This window comes from Thermobia domestica, chromosome 14, assembly GCF_964235325.1.
Source record: "Thermobia domestica chromosome 14, izTheDome1.hap1.1, whole genome shotgun sequence".
Lineage (NCBI taxonomy): Eukaryota > Metazoa > Arthropoda > Insecta > Zygentoma > Lepismatidae > Thermobia > Thermobia domestica.
This window is the reverse complement of record NC_137467.1, coordinates 156,172,553-156,197,911: the sequence shown is the minus strand read 5'-3', so window position 1 is coordinate 156,197,911 and position 25,359 is coordinate 156,172,553. Positions and strand designations below refer to the sequence as shown.

The following is a 25,359-nucleotide window of genomic DNA, read 5'->3' as shown; positions in this document are numbered from 1 at the left end:
ATTTCGTTATTCGAACTATAACCGAAAACAAATGACTCTAGATGAGCGCATCCGCGCAGGACTATCTCAGGAGAGTAATGCTCCCGGAAGTAGAAACGAGAAACACAGTTCTGATTGGTTGGCGTTATCCACTTCTTGCGACGTTGCATTAAAATAGCAGAAATCAAACGCTTAATGCTGTCGGTCTTCGTGGTTGAGTGGGCTAGCGCTTTATGCTAGTAACAAAAGTCTCTTTTGGCGTGAGTTCAAACCCGGCCCGAGGAAAGTTTTTTTTTTTTTGCATTTTTTTCATTTTTATAACACTTATTAAATTAAAATAATACTCAAAAAAGTGATTTATTTACTTTTGTGCAGATAAGTAGTAGCAGTAGGGACGGGTTACAAGCCCCGCAAGCCCCTTGTACTCCATGATAAAGGGCTCGTTTTGTTCCCCTTGTACTCCATGATAAAGGGCTCGTTTTGTTCCCCTTGTACTCCATGATATAAATTTTGTGACCAACTTAAAACAACTGGCTAGAATAGCGCGTAAAACAGCTGGCTAGAGTAGCGCGCGGAAAAACGTACTTCCGGGAGTATTACTCTCCCGAGCGGGTCGTATCCGCGCCGCGCATGAAGGAGACGAGAAAGAAACAGTGTGGTAGAAAATTTTAGCTTGAAATCTTAAAGAGAGAAGCACATTCTTTCATATATGGCCATAAAATCGTTTCAGTTTGAAATGGAGGCGCGTTTGGACTTCTTACAATACATACTGAAGATGATAAATGTTTTCCCTTTTAATTTGCGGCCTCTGTTATACTTTCTACGTGCGAGAAAAGTTTCATCTACTTCCACGGTTGTTCGAGATTCTCCTATTTGTACGTTTTTAAAAAGAACACTTTCTTGATTTGGACTCTTGGAGGAGGGATAGAGAGTGTTCCACAACTTTACCTCTTTTAGTTTCGTGTTATAGAGCCATGTATTACACTGGTATAAAATAATGAATACTGCCCTTTTTCTTTGAATTTGGTACTATTTTTCAGCCCACCCAGAGCTAGGACTGTGGCAACACTGGCTAGAACTAAAGTATTAGTTGGCAACGCTGCAGGACTGTATATTTGGCGCGAATAATTATATGAAAATATTGAAAAAGGTAAGCAGTGAAAAGTAAACGAAATTAAGAGTAATTTATTAATAATCAGGAATATAAAGATCTCTTAAGAAGCGAAGTTATGTACACATATGCTTACAGATTACTAACATGTGAGGTGCTGTACGACAACTATAAATACACTGTCACTTAGTCTGGATTGAAGGTATCAAGGCCATAAAATATAAAATATACAATCCAAAGGGAAACATTTGATATTACTTCGGTATTGCCGAACCACGCGAAAATCGAAAAAAAAAAATCACCAAAAATATAGTTGTGACTCTTTCTCACTTGGTAATGATTATTATTCGAAATACAGTGTGGACGTATGGCATGAAAACTAGTGCATAAAACACGAACCAACTTCTGCTGAATACCCACTAAAAGGCACGAGTGCTATCTAACCGAGTAAGGGCAGGAGCGCAGCAGGGGGCCCAGAGTTGTAGCAAGGGGTTGCGTACGTAGCGAATAGGCGCGTTAGCGGTGGTGGGTATACGCATAAACGAGGATAGTGGAAAATGCATGGCTTATGTATTGCACAGCTTTGGAGGAGATACTAAATGACATCCAAAAAGTACCAAATTAGGTTAGGATCGATTATGTTTGGTTAGATACTTCTTTTCTATACTTTTAATTCGTTTCAACAGTTGCGATCTGGGTGGATTGATTTAAAAATGAAATCTTTAAGTTTTACGTCCCACAGACTGTGATGATGAGAGATGAGTGAAAATGGTGGAATGAAGAAAGTGGGAGGAAACGGGAGAACCCCGAGAAAACCCACGAGCACGGTGTTTGTCCACCACAAAGTTCACTTGGCGGGGATGGTGGATTGATTTAAATCACGATTTTAATCAAAATTTAAATCACTTGATATTTTAAAATAAAAATTTTTCATTTAAATCAAATTCCGAAATAAATTAATTTAAAGTGAAAATAAGTATAATATAGTTTCTGTTCTGTTTCGATTATGGAAGATAATCATAAGGGAATGAGGCTCAAATGAATGTAGAGTACAGTATGAAAACGAGTATCATGCAGAGGGTGATTAGGAAAAATCCCGTTTGGAACGGGTAAAGGTTGAATCCTGCTTTCTTCTCTTCGTAACATAGGGTTTTTAAATCGTTAACTATTCCAACGGGGAAATCACCATGGACATGTAAGACAAAAATTCTTTATGTCCACGTCTATTTGTGTGTTTCCAGATAATAGGGGCGTATTTAGAGGTGTTGATCCCCTCTCTGAGATAAGAAAAAATATTTTAAAACTTTAGGCGAAATTTATGTACTAAATACATAGAAGTTCCTCGGAATCGTAATACGGCAAATTTCGGATGCGTTAAAATATCGAATAATACTTTTGATAAAGTGGATACTTTCAAATATCTAGGCTATCAAATATCTAGGATCAATATTAACAGACGAAAACGATATTCACGAAGAAATTAAATGTCGAATAAAAGCAGGGAATTCATGTTATTATTCAGTTCAAAATCTCTTGTTGTTGCGAATTCTGTCGAGGAATTTGAAGCTTAGAATAATAAAAGATAATCATGCCTGTTTTTCTGTATGGTTGCGAAACATGGTCGCTTACTATGAATGACTGAAGTATTTGAGAACAAGATCCAAGACGAATATTCGGATCCAAGAGGAATGGGAAATCGCGGAAACTTCATAACGAGGAACTACGTAATTTATACCGTTTACCAAACATTGTTAGGGTCATCAAGTCTAGTAGACTCTGGTGGGCAGGTCATGTAGCCAGGATGGAAGAAAGTAGGAACTATTTCAAAGTCTTAACTGGAAGACCAGTCGGAAAACGACTATTAGGAAGACCTAGGCGCAGGTATGAGTACAATTAAGATGGATTTTGCAGAAAAATGTATACAAAGTAGAAACTGGATCCAGTTGGCTAAGGATAGAAGTCAGTGGATAGCTTTTGTGAATGCGGCATTGAACCTCCAGGTTCCTTAGGCCAGTGAGTTAATTTTAGGCGAAACTTATGTACTTTATATGTATTTCGTGCCACTAGCTAGTTCCAATTTTTTTTTTAAGAAAATTTGCCCCTGCCAAATATCAGTAACTCTGTGAAAAGAAAAGTGTCATGTTGATAAACGTTGCTATACTTTTTTTTAATGTTTAAGAAACATTGTTTGGGATTGAAATAGGTTAACAATTGGGATTAATTCAAAATTAAGCCCCAATACTTTCACTTCAATGGAGACTTGTATTATACGAGGAGAAAGATTTGATTTAAATCAAAAAAATCGATTTAAATAAAAAAACATCAACAAAAAAATATATATATATATATTTAAATTATTTTTTCTACCCTGGTTGCGATAATCTCTTGTCCTGTTTAGTGTCCATGCCTTTCACACAATTTCAACAACTGACACTGCTTATTTTTATGTAACTCGATAAAACTCAAACACGATATATCACAATCTTGTCATTTACGCACCATTTCCACACTGCCTTTCCCATAAATGATAACAAGTGTATCTCTCCGCCAAATAGTCCCTTCCGCCTCCATATATAGTAGCGCTTACAATCAAAATCAACTAACAAGTATTTTAACTTCAACTATTCCCCTACACCTGACTTTCACTCATTCTTTCTCACAAACCAAAATAAATTCTCTAAGTCATGTGGTAAATTTTCTAAAATTAGTCTGGCGATACATCAGTTAACTCGAACATTTCACAAGAAAGGTTTCTTTTTTCATAAGGCACACGCTGAAGGTAAAGACAAGTGTAGATCGCAGGGTTGGCTGGTTTAAACTAGATATATATATATTTTTTTTAATGGTTTAAACCAAAGAAACGAAAAATATTCGTAAAAGTGAAAGTGTTCGTAAAATCTTGATGAACACATTTGTGGGTTATCACGTTTCACTCTCGTATATTATTCCTATTATATCAAGACCTAAATTCCCCATTCATTACTCACAGATCATATTACAGAAGCAACATTTGTTTTTTATAAGTTTATGAATGTTTCATTTGTGATTTTTTTATAGTTTGCTATTATTATTATGCAATTGCAATCAAAGAAAAATTCTAAATATTGTTTCGTTATAATAATGTTTTCTATTGATAAATACATCGAAATGCCGTACTTTGTTTTAGGGACGGGGGTCATACAAACTCTAGAGAGGCATTTATTGAAGTCAGAAGTGTCTTTGATATCTATTTATGTATAAATGGGTCAGAGCCAAAGTGGACTCTCGTGATTCGTATCTTTATTTACTTTTCCTACTAATATGCAAATGAAGTCGTCGTATTTCTTTAACTCGGACTAATAAAAGTCGTAGTGAACTAACTTGGATTAAATTAGTTCTTCTGAACTGTGCAGACTTTGAAATTGTCTATATTAATTCTGTGTAATGGTTTCACTTGTGTAACTGTTTATCTTTTTGTCCTTCTGAAATGACTGTTAACAATTATATTAACAAGTATGAAAAGAACAGTACAACGTATTTTTATCAGGAGTCCTGCGTGAGTGAGTCGGCAGACGTATCGCATTTGTGGCCAATTAATCCCGGTTTCGAGTCCAAATGGATGGCAATTTCTCTCGGATGTAAGTTGAGGAGCGGTTTGGATTCCGCTTTAAGCTTATGTGACCCCTTCCAGTATAACCTGGTTGTTGTTGTATAATAACACCAAGGCGAAACAAAATTTCTGTCCATAGAGCTAATTATTTATTAAAAAAAAAAAAAAAAAAAAAAAAAAAAAAAACTGGTTTAAACAAACAAAAAAGATTTAAACAATAAAAACGGTTTTTGCCAACCCTGGTAGATCGTTAGTTGAACAACTGCACACTGAAAGCTTGGCCAATTGTAACTGATAATTGAAATAGTAGCACAGAGAACTCTGTGATAATACCCATAGCTTAATACTCTCCATTTGTTCCGGATAACAGTGAGTTTGTTATGAAAGCAATCCATTTTGGTAGCATCCTAGTAATAGTGAAGTCGCTAATAGCTCCCAGATTAAGAGTATATGACGGTACATTGATGTGGAAATAGTATCTTACTACCTTCTATATTAGCGCCTACCCACGAACTGGGTATGGGTTTAACACGAACATATGTTAAACAAATGATATATGATTAGTAGATGTGCTTGCATGAGGGATCGGGATGCTGTATTTCAAAAGTGAAAATACGGGACATTATGCATCCATCTTTTAAATGCGCAAAATGAAACGAGGAAGCTCCCATTCACTTCCTTGAACTGGTGTACTAAATATAGAAGCCTAAAGCAAAGTTTAAAGAAAAAAATGCCTGTTATGTCAGTTTATGTTTAAGAAGCCCCATCACGATGAAATTAAAATACCGCTATCTTTACAGTAATTATGTGATATCTTCAAATAAAAGATAATCGAAAGGTAGAACAAGAGCTCGCTAGACAACATTCTTTTGCATGAGGTACCGTTATCACGAGTCACGTAGTAGCTTTTCGTTTGCAGCCATGTAGAAACGCGAAAATAAATGCCGATTTCCTAAATGGCTGGAAATCGAAAGCAGATAAGTGAGTAGTCATAACGGTATCTCATTTAAAATAATATTGTCTAGCGACTTCTAGTTCCACTTTTCAATTATCTTTTATCTATTTGAAGATATCACAAAATTAGGAGCATTTTAATTTCGCAGTGATTAGACCTCTTAAACCCTTTGAACTGCTTCATCCATACACTGAAGAGAATTTGTAAAATATTGAGAAAGTAGTCTTCTTTTGTTCGCCGTAAAGAAGAACTCTTTATCGTCGTAAACTGGGACATTTGTGTGTCCCAGAATTTGTTTCCGGGACACAGATGCCTATTCAAGAAATTCTGGGACGTATAGCAACCCTAAAGAGGGGGATATGCTTGATGAGCCGGAGAGAGATGTGGCAGAGGAGTAGCATAGTATTAGGCGCAGTGGGGACCGCTATTCACAATCACTATGGGTAAAACATAAACCCTAAAAAATAGTCTTTTGCATTGTCTAATTCTCACTTTTACGAAATATATTTGCTTGAAAGGATTTGTTTCCTGACCCAGGGAAAGTGGGAGGGGGAGGTCGGAGATTGGAGGCAGGTATTACAGTATTAAATGTTAAGAACGCTATTTACGGGTACTAACCTAGGTACACGGACCCAACTACAGCTTTGTTTTCTTCTTGCGATAGCATTGTAATACTTGCAGGTATAATAATTAATATGGTTTCTCTATTGATGCACTCACATGTTTGGCATCTACATAAGCAAGTTCCTAAATATTGCCATTTCTTTGTGAATTAATATACTCTATCATTCTGCTCTCAGATTTTTGTAATTCCTGAGTTTCCTTTAAGCTTCCAAGCTTTCGACTCTCCTCTGGGGTCTTGGTCACTGAGATTAAAAACAGGAAGAAAAAGAATGGAAGAAACATCAGTGAATAAAAATGGGACGCTTTGTTTTCTTCTTGCGATAGCATTGTAATACTTGCAGGTATAATAATTAATATGGTTTCTCTATTGATGCACTCACATGTTTGGCATCTACATAAGCAAGTTCCTAAATATTGCCATTTCTTTGTGAATTAATATACTCTATCATTCTGCTCTCAGATTTTTGTAATTCCTGAGTTTCCTTTAAGCTTCCAAGCTTTCGACTCTCCTCTGGGGTCTTGGTCACTGAGATTAAAAACAGGAAGAAAAAGAATGGAAGAAACATCAGTGAATAAAAATGGGACGGTCTTATCAAGGGTAGGGAAGAACTATGTTGTACGGAAACACGTTGTCAAGTACGTCAGCGATCAACGGACGAAGATGATGGAAACTAAAATAACTGAAGAGCAAAAGGGTAAGGTTGAAAATATTAATTTACGATTAAAGTCGGAAGTTAACCCAAAAATTTGCCAGGTTGGAAGGTTGCTACTTTATCACGAGTAACAACTAAGTTTGTACAAAAAAGTTCAAAAGAAATTGACAAGAGGAGCAAGTAGGGAAAACAAATTTTAATAAACCGTTTGAATCGTGTATGTTGAAAGGATATTTTAGTTTGCATCATCTTCATCCGTTGATCGCTGACGTACTTGACAACATGTTTCCATATAACACAGCTTTTCCCTTGGTTAGTCCGTTTCATTTTTATTCCTTGATATTTCTGTTCTTTTTCTTCCTGCTTTTAACCTGCATGACCAAGACTCCAGGGGAGAGTTGAAAGCTTGGAAGCTTAAAAGGAAATTCAGGAATTACAGAAATCTGTAAGTAGATGGTAGTTAGAATTCCTGAGCGTGGTGGCTGCATAGTCTAATATATTCTAGCTTTAAAAAGGTGAACTCGTATTTTTCTTAATCTGCACCAAAGATTCTGTCGAAATGTAAAATTGGTCGTAATATTTGGTAAGTTGATAACGATTTTGTGTGCTTTCCTGTGATAAGCTGTTCATTTATACTGAAGAATGTCAGCCTATTTACAAGGGGAGACCAGAAGGTTTCTACTCTCACCATGAGCGAGATTATCTAGGAATCTGCAATTTGGTTCACGGACGCAACCTTCTCTACGTATCCACCTTATGTTGCCCTATATTTCTCGCATCGATGATTCAATCTGGTAATATCACCTGCATAAAAGTCCGAGGAGTTGGAGGCACATTAGTGATTCCTTTTCTTCCACATAATACTGTCCCTCAAAAGTTTCACTATATTTCGGGAGAGGGAGTAATCAGATGGATAGATCGATTCAATATGATTGAAGGAGCAAAGATTCGTAGCTACATTGGTGGAAAAAAAAAAAAAAAAAAAAATGAGGGTTACTACCGTTTGGTGTCTTGTTTCCTAGCAGCAACGCCTTTTGAGGGCAAATTTTGTCTCTTGATAGCATCCCTTGACGTTGGAGTAAGCCATTTTTTCTTTCTTTCTTTTTAGCTGCGGTGGCTCAGTAGTAGAACGTTCACCTCTGGTGCATGGTGTCCCTGGTTCGATCCCATTTCGTACCGAGTGAACTTTGTGGTGGACAATCACCGTGTGTGAGGATTTTCTCAGGGTTATCCTGTTTCCTCCCACTTTCTCCATTCCACCATTTCATTCATTTCTCATTATTACCACCTCCTTCAACGTAGTCGGCATATGCGTGGGACGTAAAAGTCAAAGATTTCATTTCATTTTTCCTTTTAAAAAAAGTTTAATATCTCACGTTTGTGATCCAAGGCAAAGGGGGATAGTGATAATAAGTAAGAAAGTGAAATGAAATTGAAGAACCATGAGAAAGCTCATACACATTGAATTTAGTCACCACAAACCCCACTTGGCGCGAGCTAGGATTTAACTAGAGACCCCACGCACCAGAAGTGAACGCTTTACACTGAGTCGCTATAACACCAAAATACGTTCCTATGATTGTAGACATTTTATTAGCAATGTAGATACACCTATATAGACTCAAAACACAGATAACTTGACCTTATTGAATGTTACACACTAATCTTTTCTCGATCTTTGGTTTGAGGATCAAATAAATACATCCAGCATTCATTCGTAGTCACTGATCTGTTTACAAATGCATCCTTGCCTTTGTGATATAGGTCCAAAATGCTTTGTGTACATTGCAAATGTTGGTGTTTTTGAAATTATGTGAACAGTCGTCAGTATGGAAGGAACCTGCCATGCTGCTACTATGTTCATATCAGGGTTGGCTGGTTTAAACCAGCTGGTTTTTTTCAAAAAAACCAACTGGTTTAAACCAAAAAACAAAAAATGTTCGTAAAAGTGTAAGTGTTTGTAAAATCTTGATGAACACACATTTGTGGGTTATCACGTTTCACTCCCGTATATTATTCGTATTATATTCAGACCTAAATTCCCCATTCATTACTCAAAAAGATTATACTACAAAAGCAACTTTTTTAAAAATAAGTTTATAAACGTTTATTTTGTGATTTTTTTTGTAGTTATTATTGTTATGTAATTGCAATCGAAGAAAAATTCTAAATATTGTTTCGTTTCAATGTTTACTATTGATAAAATACATCGAAAATGCCGTACTTTTTGTGTGTGTGTGGGGGGGGGGGGGTCATACAGACCTCACGAGAGGCATTTAGTGAAATAAGTATCTTTGGTATCTATTTATGTAAAATGAGTCTGAGCCAAAGTGGACTCAAATAATTCGTATCTTTATTCACTTTTCTTATTGATATGCAGATTAAGTCGGTGTATTTCTTTAATTTGGACCAGTAAAAGTCGTTATTAACTAACTTGAACTAAATTAGTTCTTCTGTACTCCGTAGTACTTTGAAATTGTTCATGTGTAATTCTGTGTAATGGTTTCAGTTGTGCAACTGTTTATCTTTTTGTCCTTCTGAAATGACTCTTGACAGAGATCAGTACAACGTTTTTTTTATCAGGATTCCTTCGTGAGTGAGTCGGCAGACGTATCGCATTTGTGGCCAATTAGTCCTGGTTCCGAGTTCAAATGGAGGACAATTTCTCTCGGATGTAACTCGAGAAGCGGTTTTTATTCTGCTTTAAGCTTATGTGACCCCTTCCAGCATAACTCGGTTGTCGTATAATAACATCAAGGCGAAACAAACTTATTTCTGTCCATATATGATATGAATATATAGAGCAAATTATTTAAACCATAAAAACCTGGTTTAAACAAAAAAAAAAACCTGGTTTAAACAAAAAAAAACGTGGTTTAAACCAAAAAAAAACCTGGTTTAAACCAAAAAACCGGTTTATTTGGTTTTTTTTAATAAAAACCATGGTTTTTGCCAACCCTGGTTCATATGCAGGATGACATGTAATCTTATGTGAATGGACCTCCTATTGTGTACCTCTTTAGATTATTAAAATTAATAGTTACACGTCTCTCTCATCTCCAGGCACTATTTGCTCAACTTTTGCTAGCACGCTTGGGTTTAGAACCGCTGAGGGACGACTTTCTCTTGGGTCATTGCGTATAGTTGTGGGACTACATTTGAATTCCCTTTTCCAGCGTTTCGCTCTGACATAAGTTTGGCATTCCTCACCGTACACGGCTGCCATCTCTTCATATATCGATTGTGCCGAGTTTACTTGAAGGTCTTGTTGGTATTCGATCTTGTCCAACATCCTGCCGCCGGCTAGTTTTTTTTTTCTCCCTATAACTGCTTGTGAGATCTCAACCCATCATTGTGCAAATTTTAAAGTTACTAGCTTATCTCTATCATGGTGAAGGTAAGGGCTTGCTTCCCCTCTTCTCGTTTAATACTCCCGTTAAGGTTTCCTTATGAATAATCATTTGCAATATTTCAAAGCCTAATCGGACTTGTTTTTCTAGCAGCTGACTGCGACGAATTTTATACTTTTTTATTTGTACATTTTATATTTGTTGAAAATCCTTACAATACATATACAGTATATATATTTCCTGTCAAACCTTCGAGAGAAAATCCTTATAAACTTAGGATAAAATTAACCTAAAGAAGTGTATTGAATATATTTACAAATTTGATGTTCCCAGCTGTCTAACTTCTTTCTCTCCCGTCTTTTTCCACTTATGTGGGGTCGACGTTTGTGATGAGTCTTTTCCATATAGCTCTGTCCGGGATTCTTTCTCTGTTAGACCTTTCTTCGCTGAAGTCAGTCTCAACCACGTCCATTCCCCTACCAATCCTCCTATCCTTTTCCATTCCATCATTCTTCGGATCACATAGTCCTTTGTTCTCATTAGATGGCTCTACCACGATGGTCGGAGCCAGAATTTTGTGATGGGGGATGCACCAATGACTACCAGTACATTTGATTTTTTGTTTTTTTCATTCCATTAAGCATCTGTGGTGTGAATGAGGAATTGCTCTGGAAATGCTCAGTGTCTGGTCTCGAGAATCGGACCCATGACTTTCCGAATGCAAAGCCAACGCTTTACCAATTGAACTACGGCCGCTTTGTATCAGTATAATGTTCAGTACATCGTTACCTTGCTGCTTTAAATCAGGAATTTCTTTAATCATGGATACTTGTGTCGTACAGAATCATTATGAAAGGGTGTTGATATTTTCACTGCTAGCTTCTCATTTTAGATGCACTTCCCCTCAATCCGGCCCTGTGTACCACTGCAGTCTTTTTTCTTGGATCTTAGATGTCTCTACAACCTTGACTGTTCCCTTTACTCCCTCATTCCTCACTGTCTTCTTGTTATTCCACACATCCAGCGTAACTTTCTCATTTCGGCAAGATTCGATTTTTTTTTTTCTGTTTCTTTGTTGGCCATACTTCTGCTCCGTATATTATTCCTGGCCTAATCACTGCTCTTATAAATCATCTCTTTATTCTTTACTGTAATTGTACGGTCGCACAGAACGCCAAATACTTTCTTCCATTTCCCATCCTCCTTGCATTCTATTTGTTATTTCCACGTTCAAATCACCATTTTTGGTAACAGATGAGCCTAAATGTTTAAAATTTTTCACTTTATTCAGTTGTTTTTCTTGTAGCCTTACTTCTTCATTTTCTTCTCAGTCGAAATCTAGATATTCTGTGTTCATTCTGCAAATTTTTAGTCCTCTAAACACAAATTACTATTTTCAGGTGAAAACACTATCCTTATTGTAGTATGGCCGTTTTATTAATGTTTTATAGTAATACCTATTTTAGACAGTAATTGCAGTAAGTAATCTTATAAATTTTTAAAAAGTATTAGTACCAATGTATTTTTTATAATTAGTATTAATTATAAGTTTTATCACATATAGATACAATGAGAAGAAGAAACTTAACTATACTGCTGCTTGGTAATTTGTTGGGTAACCGTACACTTCTGAAGTTTATCCCAAATAGATTTAGATTTAAGCTGTCTCTAATATTCCAGTGAGTATCGCGTATTGGAACATAGTTTCTAAAGGCTTTTTTTTAAAATTTTTTTTTTATTTTGTGTATATAGTAGTTGATTTCTTAATAAACAATATCAACAAAATGTTTAAAAGAGATAAATCAAGCTAGGAATTTTAGGTGCAAATTTCAAATTTAAACGCATATGAATAGTACCAAAAATAATATATATATAAATGAAGTGACTATGTTTGTGACTTTATACGTCTTGAACCACCCGACCGATCTCCATCAAATTTTCAATATATATGAGGTTCGGGCCTTAGATGTTTTTTATCATTTCACTTTGACGGTGCAACTTAGGGGAAGGGGAGATTTAAAAATGATCGAAAATGGATGATATTAGTGTCGAATCTATAGTTTTCGCGGTCGCTCAAACGAACAGTGTCACTTCCGATGCCGTTACATCCAAATTGAGCCATTTATGTCCAAAATGGAACGTATTCTCCCCGTGCGAAGAACGAGTATTCTGTTACATCGTATATGAGAACTGAAAATTGACTATAATATATTTAAAAATCTACCTAAAATAAGTCCCAGAACACACCGTTTTGTTTGTTTGTTTGTTTGTTTGTTGAGACTGCATCTCTGTTGACTTAAGCAAAGCTCCTGGCCATAAGGTTAGCATACGCGCGCCGGCTTCGATTGTCAGTCGAAGTTCATGTGGTTTGGGTTGCACGTTAAGTTGTAGATCCATATAATATAATCTTGATGCTAAACAGCATGCTAAAGTGCAAGTCAATCAACTCATCATGTCACTAAGTAAATACGTATTAGTATGTAAGAAACCACTCAACAATACCGATTGGCGATAACTATGATCTGTCAGTTTGATATTGCTACCTCCCTTTACTTTCCATTCAATGGCTTTTGCCTAACCGGACTGCACTGAAGCGAAGGTAGTGTGATCCCGCACACACTCAGTGTTCCTTGTTTAATTATTATAAGAATAAAATGCGAAAAAACAACTCATGCTGTAGAAAGATGAGAGAAGGTGTAGGCATTGATAAAAAGGTGCACAGTTAAGAGTGTTTTCTTTGGAAGAGAAGCTAATTTAGGCGTTTTAATAGCAAAAAGAAAAGAAAAATACAACACGTAAAATTTCTAGCTCTAGATGTAAGTGGAAGGTATCATATTACTATTATTAGGGCTTGAAAAATCCACTCGCCAGTGACGAGTACTTTTTTACATTTGGCGAGTAAATTATGATCAGTCAAAAACGTGAATTCAAGCAGATGTCACTTTTTTTTTTTTTATTTGTCAAAGACATGCCAATAAACAAAACAAAAAAATATATATTGACATGTTTACTGTGTCGCAAAGTTACTTTTGTTTACTTGTATAAACACTGTTACAGTAAAATGGTCTGGCTAGTAGATTTTTTGTCTGGCAAGTACTTGCAAGATTTTTCAAGCCCTGACTAATATGATTATCTGATTATGGTACTGTAACTAATTAATGGGTGATTTTCGTTCTGTGAATTTAATATAACCTATTAAGCTGAAAGCTGTCTTAAACGGAAATAAAATTGTGTACGATTTGGGTGAGCACAGGTTTCACTGTAAGTGAGTACTCATAAACAAGGACTCTACTTTTTTCTGTGTAAGATGATGATATAGATTTTCAAAAAATAATATAGATTTTACTTTATAGAGACCATGCCACGAAATATTGAAATTAAAGCCAAAGTACGAGATGTTTCAACGTTGTTACAGAAGGCGGAGAATCTAAGCCAATCCAGTGGACAAATCATTCCGCAAGAGGACACCTTTTTCCTTGTTCCCAATGGAAGATTAAAACTGAGAGAGTATCAGGTAATTTAAGAATTGTATTGAATCATGCTTTAATAACAATTATTGTCATATCACAGAGTGACTCAAAAGTGCTTATACATACCTTGTGCTTCTTTCAGTCATTATCTGAGTCTTAAGGCAAGTATGCACGCGTTATTTGACGGATGTTCTTAGAGAATTCTACAGCTGCTGACCTTTTAATCGCTTTCAAAGAGACACTTGCACGTTTGAAGTTAAAAAGATTATTCAAATTTTAGTGGATGGCCCCAGTGTAAACTTCATATCCTTCTGCATGGCTTCAAGTCAGATATCAAGACGTTGCCAAATGACTCTATATATGAAACTGTAGGTAACGTACTTTACAGGGAACATTTAAGCCTGCAATTGAGGTAACGATCTGGAGAATCGTTGAATTTCTAAGAGCTCTTTATAACTTATTTAAGGATGTTCTTCCAGCACGCCATGCCGAGTACACTCCTGTAGATCACATACAATTTTCCGGTGAAGTTTTGCTCTGTGTTGGCTCGAAAATAGTAGTTGCTCATTGACATGATTTATCCGAATAAGATGAAATGCTTAATCCTAAACTTAACAATTTTTAATGTGCTTGCTTCAGGAGTAGAACCCTTCCTTACTAAATTTCAGACGGACACTTCTCAGTCCATTTCTTTACAATACTTTATCAGATGTGATAAAAAAAAGTGATGATTTGGTGCAAAAGTTTGTGAAACCAGAAGCTTTTATTTATTCGAGTTCATGTATACGAATGTGTACGTAGAATAAAGAAAATCATCTTCCTGTGAAAGACGTTGAAAAATGAAGAAAATAATCTTTCTGTGAAAAAAGGTTGAAAAATGAAGAAAATCTTCCGTGAAAAACGTTGATATAGTTTTGTACACACACACTGCTTTTAGGAAATGCCAACCAATAACGAATTTGGACAATCTGGATTTTCGCCAAAATTGCAGGAAGTGTCTATAGAAATTTGTTCTTAAACTTCGAAGTCATCATCTTTAAATTAAAAATTGACTAAAGCTTTTTCTTGTTTGGATCTTATTATTTCTGCAGGATCTAAGTGTTGGAGTGCTTCGCATGAAGTCCCTTTTAGCTAAACTAATTGAAAATAATTGGTTAGATGGGAATAGGGCAGATAGACTTGTGTTTCAGTTTAAAAGTTTTGTTCGAATCCAAAGTGTAAAATAATTATGAGTTAGTATTCTAGAACTGGTCAGTATTTGGATGACTTTTGGCTAAGGAGTATGGATACTTCAGAGTAAAATTATTTAAGAGATGTAGTTAAAATGGTCTCGATTTTCTCCCATAAAAATTCAAATCTAGAAAGAGAACTGTCAATCAATACACAATGTGTAGCAGATAATTAAAAGAAGAAAAATGGCACTCAGACTTGTGTAAAATTCAGTAGTTTCTCCTGTTAACCTTGAGAAACTCTCTACAAGGAAGTCCATGATTCATTATGCACGAAGCAGTAGCGTAAACAGGAATTTATTTCGGGGAGGTGGGGTCCAAACTCAATATGAGGGTATTTTATATTAAAATTCCTAAAATAGGCTAGCTAAATATACACAAAAGTCGAAATTTCGGAAGGGGGGAGGGTCCGGACCCCCAGGACCTACCCCCTGCGTACGTCCCTGGCACGAAGTGCTCGTGGTCGTTTTGCAGAAGCAGCAAATCAACGATGAAGAGAAAGGAAAACAAAGGGGGGAGTGGGGAGAGAACCTGAAGACAGAAAAATAACGATCATTCTGAACGAGCTTGAAGCTCAGGAAACTAAAATAATGCACAATATTGAGGGTAAATAAAGCTTTGAGAAGTGAAATGAATTATATTATAGTATAGTATCTATGTTAGTATACCGCAGCCAATTTTATGTATATACATCCATTCTTTTTTCAATGAGTGTCTCACTGACTTTTTCCTTTCATATCGGACGAAACTTTTATCATGTGACAAGTTACAGATTCAAGTCAAGGGACGATGTTCAATTTCTTACTGTGTGCAGAAATTTTTTTATTAAGTAAGTGTTCTGTAATTTTAAAATAAAATAGTGTATTATATTATTTATTTTTCTAGTTGATTCAGGAAAAATACATTACTTATGTACTATCAGTGTCATGTTTTCTTGGTCCTGTTTGTCCATTAACTTGGGAAAATGTATGGTTAATTACATATCAGGGAAAATTTCAAAAAAAGTTCTGGAAAACTGGGAAAAATCAGGGAGTTCTTTCTGGTAATTTTTGTCGCCACCCTGTTCTCCATTTCATTCATTATCATCGCAGTCTTTCTTAGCCTCTGTGCATAATCTTAGGCCGCTAAACTAAGAATTTCACTTCATTCCTATTGAAAGATCATGTAACAAGTGACCGCTACTATTAAAGTCGTGTTGGGGAAGATATGTTGAGAAAGGAGGTGAAACATGTGAGCGTGAACAAAAGGGCCCTGAAGCAAAAGATTCTGAAATGGTGTTGGGTTCCTGTATATGAGGTACTGGGTTCAATTTCCGGTGGTTTGGATACCACTAATCGCAGGCGTACAGGGCTCCTCATCATGAGTTTCCTAGACAACTGTCGGGGTGCACCTACCCCATATTTGTTCATATTGGTTAACGATAGAATGAAAGAACAAAAGAGAGGGAGGATAAATTAAAAATATTTTGCTTTGTTTTACGATTTCTTTATTCAACATCCACCTTCGTTTGCTCTCTTGTAGTACATTCTGCTATTAAAAAGTCTCTACAGCACCCGATACTTGAGTCCTAGGTTCGATCTAGAGTTGGTCATCTTTATTGGTTTTCGTACAGGCGTTGTCTTATGTGCATACAAAGTTTATTATACATCCCAACTTACCGTTGAGGTTGTTTAGGTTCTTCAATACCTTGTTTAACACATTGGCTGCAATGTGCATCACCGAAGATTCACAGTGGCCTTATTTCGCAGAGCCATGTTCATTAGATGTAATTCACACGCTTTGTGTTGTATGAATCATCGGTGATGCACAAGAACGTAGGTCTAAATGATGAAGTATACTTTTACGGCCTCAGAAAGATGTTCGGTATCGTTAGTTTCCGGCTTCTGAAAATTTCTTTTTCCACAAAGTTTTTGATAATTTTGATATGTATTTTCCTCCAATAAAAAAGTCCTGACGGTTTATTTTAACCGATTTCGTTGTGGCAGTCAACGTGTTAACTTCCAAACATTGACATACCTTTTTTTCTCTTATGTTGGGTAGGGAGGGGTAAATTTAATCGTGCAGTAAAGAAAATAGCATTACTTTGAATAAAGGAGCAGATGTACTAAGCCTCACCCAGGTTCGCCTCGTTCCTTCTATTCAAATGATCAATTTTGTTTTGAGCCAGCTTACAATTATCATATCGTCTTAAATTTAGAAGAAGACAGGATATTGTGAAAGATTTACATAAAAGGAAAAAGGAAAACAACAGGTTTTATAATAAGAGTTTTTTTTTTTTTTAATTACAGGATGGAAATGGAGAGTTGATATTTTACGACCGCCCAGATGCCGAGGGACCAAAGACTAGTCATTATAAAAAATGCCAAACAGAACAGTCCAAGGATTTGAAAGCTGTCCTATCAGAAGCTTTAGGAGTGAAAGGTGTGGTCAAGAAGACCAGGAAATTGTACATGGTTGGTCAAACAAGAGTTCATGTTGATGACGTTGAGGGATTAGGAAATTTTATGGAATTGGAGGTAAGTGATTTTGAATAAAATTCAACAAAATTTGTACGAAGTTCTGCCCTCACCATGTGCAGCAGGTACAAAACGTATCCAAAACTGATTTTCCCCCACGCACGAAATTCTGCCAGTCATGTCTGGAGAAGTTTGCTATTTTTTTTTTTTTTTTTTTTTTTTTTTTTTTTTTTTTTTTTTTTTAATCTTGTAGATGTGTTTACAGATGAAGGCAGTTGACCTCAGTGGCGGCTCGTGACCCAACTAGATTTTCATATACACTCATTCTTGACTGTTTGGATTTGTAAAAGTTAAAAATCGATTGGCAGGGCTACCATATTGCGATACATTTTGGAAGACTATCACCATTTGAAAAGCAGAAGTGTAGTTTTTGTCCGGTAGTAGAGTATCATAATTAGCATCTTTTGTTCCTTTCGTATAGCATCTCGGTACAAGTCCAACATGCAATGCAATCATTTAGAGCATCATTTTTAGGTGTCCTTTTGAACTGAATAGCCTCCTTTTGTCAGTTGGTGTTTTGAGACTGAATCTAGTTCGGAGGTAAAATCTATAAGATCTCGAAAACCATCAGGATTAGAAGGGGTTTCGTTTCATTGTAGTCTCGAAGTCCTAACGCAACGACTTGTGAATGTAAGGAAGAGCAAATGTACTTACATTCACAGCAGATGCTCAAAATGACGTCCCCTGATTTCGGTACATACATGGCATCGCCGTAATAAGTTTTATTTAATTCTCTCGAAGATGTATAATTTCGTGCTAATGACATTACAGGCAGCGAGCATTAGTGCATGGAGGGTTTCTTCGCTCTGTACAGGTGTGTCGTAGACCAGAGATTTTACATAACCCCACAAGATGAAATCAATTGGGTTCAGATCAGGGGATTGTGCCGGACAATAAATAGGATCTCCCGTTCCGAAATCACTTATGCGGGAAGGAATAGTCAAGGCAGTGACGAGCAGCTACTCCAAAGTGTGCTGGGGCCCCGTCATGCTGAACCCACATACGTTGACGAACATCAAGAGGTACATCTCCTAATAATTCAGGGAGTGTTTCTTGCAAGAACAATGCGTACACTGGTGTATTTAAGCGAGGCGGTAAGATATATGGTCCTATAAGCTTGTTACGGACGATGCCTGCCCAGATATTTACCCCTAATCTCTGTTGATGTCCATGCACAATGGTACCATGGGGATTTTCGTCGGCCTACACATGACTATTCCGGCTATTGAATACACCCTCTCTCGTAAAACAGGCTACATCTGTGAAGAGTATCGCGGCATGATACTGCGGGTCGTGCAAACAGCGCTGCACTAACCATTCACTAAACAGCACACGGGGTGCGAAGTCTGTAGATTGCAGGTTTTGAACTTTCTGTGGATGATAGGGGTGTAGTTGTTGCTCACGGAGCACTCTCGAAACAGTACTGTGATGAATCCCCAGAGCATATCCTAATGCTGCAGTGGTTCTCGAAGGTTGTTCTGTCACATGAGCAAGAACCTCTTCTTCAAGGTCTGGAGTTCTGGTTGTTCATCTCCTTCCGCGGTCGTGATGTAATGGGCGCAAGTGTCCCGTTTCCCGTAAATGCCCAAAATAGCCTCGGAAACATGGAGTACTTTGGAGTACTTTGTGTTAACTGCACGACTGTTTCCATTAGCTAGTCCATACACAAAATCCATAACTGCAAGTTCTTCAAACGTGAACTCCATTTTACTCACGCACTAATCCCGCTACCGACCAAGAGCACAGACAGCGCACAGGTACAGATACTGAGAGATTACATACAGAATAGAAACACGCCTTCTTCACTTTAGTGAACGAAACACTTCGCCTGCCAAACGATGACGTCCATGACCTCCGATTATTTGTAACGTGAATTTTAGTTGATCTCAAAGAAAGAAAGAAAAAAAATGTAAATATATTTAAAGAGAAATCTTGTAGTATGTTTGTGACAGTAACTGCTCGCCTTGGTTATTTGCTTCGCGTTTTTAACGCTCGGGTGAGCGGTATGTTGGCCTTGACTAACTCTTCATTGATTGGCCTGCTATCTTCTGGCTGAGTTGTAGACCTCGTGTAGCGAGCATTTGCAAGCCAGTTGGATTGACAGATAAGACCTGGGAAGGCACGTATTTTTTGCTTCCCTTTAGAAATTGTTAAAAATGAGTTAAATTGAGAGAAAGTAAAAGTGGTTGAAGACAAGGATAGGAATATTCATTTTAATAGGAGGCTAAATATTTAGGCCAACGCTTACAAAATTTTAAATCTATTCTTTTTCTCCTATTAATAGTGAAATTCTTTTTTGTGCTTCAATAACTTGTTCGGATATGAATGTTTTGCGAACTCCATGCAGTAACTCACTCTGACTACGTTTGGTTCAGATTTAAAAGAGTAAAAGTTATTAGTAAAATTAATAAATTTATAGTAACATAGTTGCCTTTTGCTTATTTGTTAGATTTATTTTACATAGTTATTTCGGCTTACTACCAAAATAATCAATACGTGCAATTACTGCAAATTTGATATTTCTTTTTCTGTTCAACACTCAGAAATTTTGCTCCTAAATAGTAAGTTATTATGTTAACGTTTTCTATATTCTTTTTATTTGTGTGTTATTTGGTTTTATATCAAAAATTTAATTACATATATAGTTATAGTTGAATTGGCAGTTTAGAAAAAAAAGGAGAGAAAATAAAGGTTGCTCACATGTATTCATGGAGTTTTAATTTAACTGAACCGAGGTCCATGCACGCGGGTAAATTACGCTGCATATTGTAATACAGCGGGCGGGCGTACAGCTACAGAGACTCTTGTTGTTTCCTCTGTTGGTGTGCAGCAAACAAAGTAGGTAATGTACGATATTCAAGCAAGGACAGGTGTCGAGTGACGCGTTCAACAAGACGAAACGTGTTTTGTCGTGGGTTAGTAAATAGAGCTTTCAAGGAAAGATTTATGCAAGATTGTGTGTGGAGTATTGTACTTGCCACAGCGTCGCAAGAGAGGAATAAAACGCAACTTGATTCTATTGAAAGACAGGTCTGCTGATATTTACAATAATTAGTGAAATACAGAACTAGGAGACATCCGGAGACACCATACAACGCTGTCGTTGAACACGAAACCTTACATGATTTGGGATCGACTCCAGGATTCCTGGATTCAGATCTGAGTGCTTTACCACGCAACCACGATGCATCAAGGATGATATTAAAAGGCAGTGTTTTACATATCAACAATGTTCGAGCTGTGGGGTATAGAAGCTCTCTTATGGCTAGTGGTCACCAAGTCTAGTAGACCACTTATGATGATGATCAGAACTCACCTCCATTTGCACTATCGGTAGCTAGTGCAACCTATTTCGATACTAGCGCGCAACCATGTCTTTTCCAAACAAACGTCGGATATTTGCCTCCGGCACGAAGAGTATGTCCATATCCTGTAAACATACTCTTACGCCGCCACTGTTCCGCATCGATTTGTACCTGAATCGAATCTCCACGTCCAATAATGCACTATATCATTTGACCTGACCTTTCTCCGACAATTCGTTCTCTCGTTCTCGCTCGTTTGTATTCGTCAACCGCAGTTTGGGCGATCTATAGCTCAGGATTGCTACGTTTCCGAAATAGGGATCCGTCTCTCGAATAGCTTTCTCTCCTTTTCCATCATCCCGGTAAGTTTTATCCAATGTTTCCGATCTCAACCAGTGCTGTTATATGGGCCCCCTCTTACGCCGCCACTGTTCCTTATTGATTTGTACATGAATCTCCAGGTCAAATAATGCATTATTTCCTTTGATCCGACCTTTCTCCGACAATTCGTTCTCCAATTATATTTACTTTTGTTTTATTATTGTACATTTTCGGCGGGCTATAGCTCAGAACTGACGCACTTTCAGATAACAACTTCTTATCTTAAATTACTTCTTTTGTCATTCTACATCATCCCTTGAAGTTTGACCCATCATTAAAGGTACACTCTGTATATATATATATATATATATATATATATATATATATATATATATATATATATATATATATATATATATATCAATATTTCAAGTACGATATGAAGGATATTTTTATTTAAATAAGCTGATATGTACTCTATATGTAGTGTGAGAACTAACAAAAATTCGTACTCACCACTTTAATCTTTTTCGCGCCTACTTTATACACAGGAATACCTTGCATAAATGTAACGCGGTTTATATTATTACACATATTTACGAACTGGCATTAAATTTCTCAATTCAGATGTTCAAAAATAACTAAAGAAAAGTGGTAAATAGCACATCTGCATGTATAGTTGGCAATACTGTATAAGTCGAGTCTAGTATTGTGTTCTGAAATGACGATATTTGACACCAATGGAATACGGAGAGATGCGAAGAGGATCCCTTTAATATCTCGACAGGCTTCGCCTCCTAAGACTGGCTGTATAAGCGAACACTTTGAGGCAGAAGTTATCAGTTGTTAATTTGTCATATCTTACCTATCTCTTCAAGCTGCAACGGGCAGGAGATCCAATTATAGAGGAAAGAAGTTTTAGTGACTTAGTTATTTGTAATGTTGTGTAAAAACTGTATAAACATCTTCGATAATAATAATAATAATAAAAAAGGTGAGGGAAAACCTGTGTACGTTACTCTACCGAATATTACAATATTAACTAGAATTGACGTGAATTGAAAAACATACCGTGTCCACTTTTTTCCCCTTATTTTCAGGTTTTTTTTTTTTTTTTTTTTTTTTTTTTTTTTTTTTTTTTTTTTTTTTTTTTTTTTAATAATTCGTCGTCATCTATGGTTCAAGGGCTATTCACTTGCGTAATATTACACCCTAAGTCCAACTCAGAAACCTCTTTTTTAATATAGAATAATTTCTGCTGAATAGAATACGATCCCAAGTCAAAGAACTTGGGATGTTATTCAACTCTATTGTGGAGTTTAGGACATTTTTTGTACTCAAGCGAATCACATCACTACAATGGAAAACTGAATGTCTGAGAAAGATTTTATCCGGCTATAATAATATTTTATTTGACCTTAGTTGCAAACAATGAGAAACCAAAGTTACTCGCCTCCCAGACATTTATCTTTCAGTTTAACGTCCCACGATTATGCCGTTTATTCTAAGGGAGACTGATAATTGAGGCAAGAGAATGAAGATGTAAGAATTGGTGGAATGAGAATATGGGAGGAAACGGGAATATTCCGAGAAAACTCACGGACACGATGTTATTCACCACAAACTTATTTGGTCGGGGATCGAACCAGGGACCCCACGCAACACCAGAGGTAGACACTCTACCACTGAGCCACCGTGCCCCTTTCAGACATTTAATGACATTATTGGACCTTCTTGCCAGCCTTTGAAGTCGGTGCGTCAATACATTCTTTTAGCTGTTTGATTTCGGTACATTTTTATGTAAATCACAACAATATTATAACATAACACAGTGGCATTATTTCAGTTTTTTTTCGGGGGGGGGGGGGGTATAGACTTTCCGATATAAGTTGAGTTTTACATTTTTCATTAGTATATTAAAGTGTAACCACTCATTCACACTTTGAACATCTAACGGTACTTAACACAAAGATATTTCAAATTGAGAACTTGAATTGAAGATCATTCCAAGTGCACAGACATATACGTATATACATATATTTAACCTTGATGTATATGTGTTTCATGCAGTTGCAACTTTAAGGTTGGTTTAAAGGGACAAGTTTTGCCGATAGATGTCATTACAGAGTTTGTATATCTCTAATGTATTTTTTACCTTTCACGAAAATTCACGATATCTCTTACAAATTTCAACCTACAGACTTCGAATTTTTAGATAAGGAACTTCATAACCTATTGAAGGCAACAATCCGTGCCGATTTTTTATTTAGAATTTTCTTCATTGTTGAAATGTCTTCATTATTGAGATGGATATCCAAATCTTTAACAATGGAACTGTTTTAACAATTAAGAAAATTCTAAATGAAAAATCGGCACGGATTGTTGCCTTCGATAGGTTCTGAAGTTCCTTCTCTAAAAATTTGAAGTCTCCAGGTTGAAATTTGTAAGAGAAATTGTAAATTTTCGTAAAAGGTAAAAAAATACATGAGAGAGATACGAAGACCGTAGTGACATCTATCGGCAAAACTTGTCCCTTTACACCAACTTTAAGGAAGGACAACAAGGAACCACTAACAAGCACTTCCAAACAAAAGTTTTCAGTATTATAATGTTTATTTTTCTTCCTGAAAAAAATACTCCGGTGAACTTGGGACATTTTTTCAAATGAAGAATGCGGGCACGGTGCGGTGGATAGATGGATCACATTTGGTGCTAGGAGTTCCTGATTCGATCCCACGTTCTGTGAGTTTGTTGTAGATAACATCGTATACTTGCGTTTGTTTTCTCGGGGCTCTGCAGTTTTCTCCCACATTATCATTTCTTCAAATTCTTTTTTTTTTAAATCATGAATAAATTCAATTTAAACCTATTGTAAAAAAAAAAAAAAAAAAAAATGCTCGAACAACATAGTTTTACATAGTATAGGTATTTATTGAAACCAGTTTCTATATTTGTAACAGAAGAAGCCTAAGAGTTTGAAATGTAATGTCGGCGCTTAAAAAATTGAACGAAGTTCTAAGTACGAATTTTTGCTAACAACATTCCATTGCATCATTATATAGTTAAAATAATCATTGGTTTTGACTGTAGGTAATGCTTGCTGATGATCAGACTGCAGAGGAAGGAGAAGCTATTGCCCAAAAGTTAATGGAGGAGCTCGGTGTATTACAAGAAGACTTACTATCTGGAGCATACATGGATTTGATACTGAAGAAACAGTGATGATTATATTTTGAAACTAAAAGTTGTAAAGAGAAAGACAAAAATGCTTTTTAAAAATTTTTTTTATAATATAAAAATAAAAAAAGAAATATTTAGAACTAATTATAGAAATGAGAAGTCGTTAATTGTTGCTGCCTTTCTAGTTGTTAATTTCCTGTAAAATCCAGGTAAGAGATCTTTATGAGTGGTGTTTTTGAAAGTAGTAGCAGTAAACCTAGAATCAAAATGGCTTATTTTGAGGATCAGCTTTGTTTGCATGGATTGATTTGCAACAATTAAAAAAACGAGAACGGAAAGCAGTATTAAGAAGAAGTATTATTATTATCATTATCATAATCAGTGACTCATGAAGAAGGGATACTCCTTTTATTCTTACCCTACGTACTACTGTCGGCGTTCTGTATTAATAAAACAGTGCTTTCATTAACGCCTTGTCAGTCACTAGCTCAGAAAACTTCCTTGTTTGAAATTTCCTTGTATGTTTCTACAAATATGAGCTACAGCGATAGCAGATGTTGAGTTGAACTGAGTAAATGTCTGAAAATGATCTACTAAACTATATATAGTTTTTGCGACACTTCCAGCATTGAATTTTCGGATACCATGTATATTTCTTTTCGGGGTGATTGTTTTAAATCAGTCTGATTTAAATCACTCAATTTTTTAAATAAAAATCGTTGATTTAAATCGAATTCCGAAATAAATTAATTTAAAGTGAAAACAAGTAAAATCCCGATTCTGTTCTGTTATTTCGACTATGGAAGATAATAATCATAATACAGTCAAACTCAAATCAAACTCAAATGTATGTACAGCACAGTATGAAAGAGTATCATACAGAGGATGATTAGGGAAAATCCCATTTTGAACGGGTAACAAGGCAATCCTATTTTCTTCTCTTCGTAACATAGAGATTATATTGTAAATCGTTAACTATTTCAACGGGGAAATCACCATCGACATTTAAGACGAAAATTCTCTTGTGTGCGCGTCTGTTTGTTTTCAGATAATAGGGGCGTATTTAGAGGGGTCCGA

The 25,359-nt window shown here is 36.2% G+C and overlaps 2 protein-coding genes across 2 annotated transcripts in view; both read left to right on the top strand.

The window, feature by feature from the left end:
- Positions 1–988: 988 nt before the first annotated feature.
- LOC145670429 (uncharacterized) lies at positions 989–24,751 on the top strand. The gene is made up of 4 exons (XM_081739098.1): positions 989–1,129; positions 13,615–13,775; positions 17,249–17,476; positions 24,193–24,751. The coding sequence occupies exons 2-4, from the start codon at positions 13,620–13,622 to the stop codon at positions 24,322–24,324; spliced, it is 516 nt and encodes a 171-aa protein (XP_081595224.1). The 5' UTR covers positions 989–1,129; positions 13,615–13,619; the 3' UTR covers positions 24,325–24,751.
- Positions 24,352–25,359, top strand: part of LOC145670430 (heterochromatin-stabilizing protein CFDP1-like) — a 64,412-nt gene continuing 63,404 nt past the window's right edge. Inside the window, exon 1 of the mRNA XM_081739099.1 lies at positions 24,352–24,491. The gene's annotated coding sequence lies outside the window, so the exon portion shown is untranslated. The remainder of the gene's footprint in view (positions 24,492–25,359) is intronic.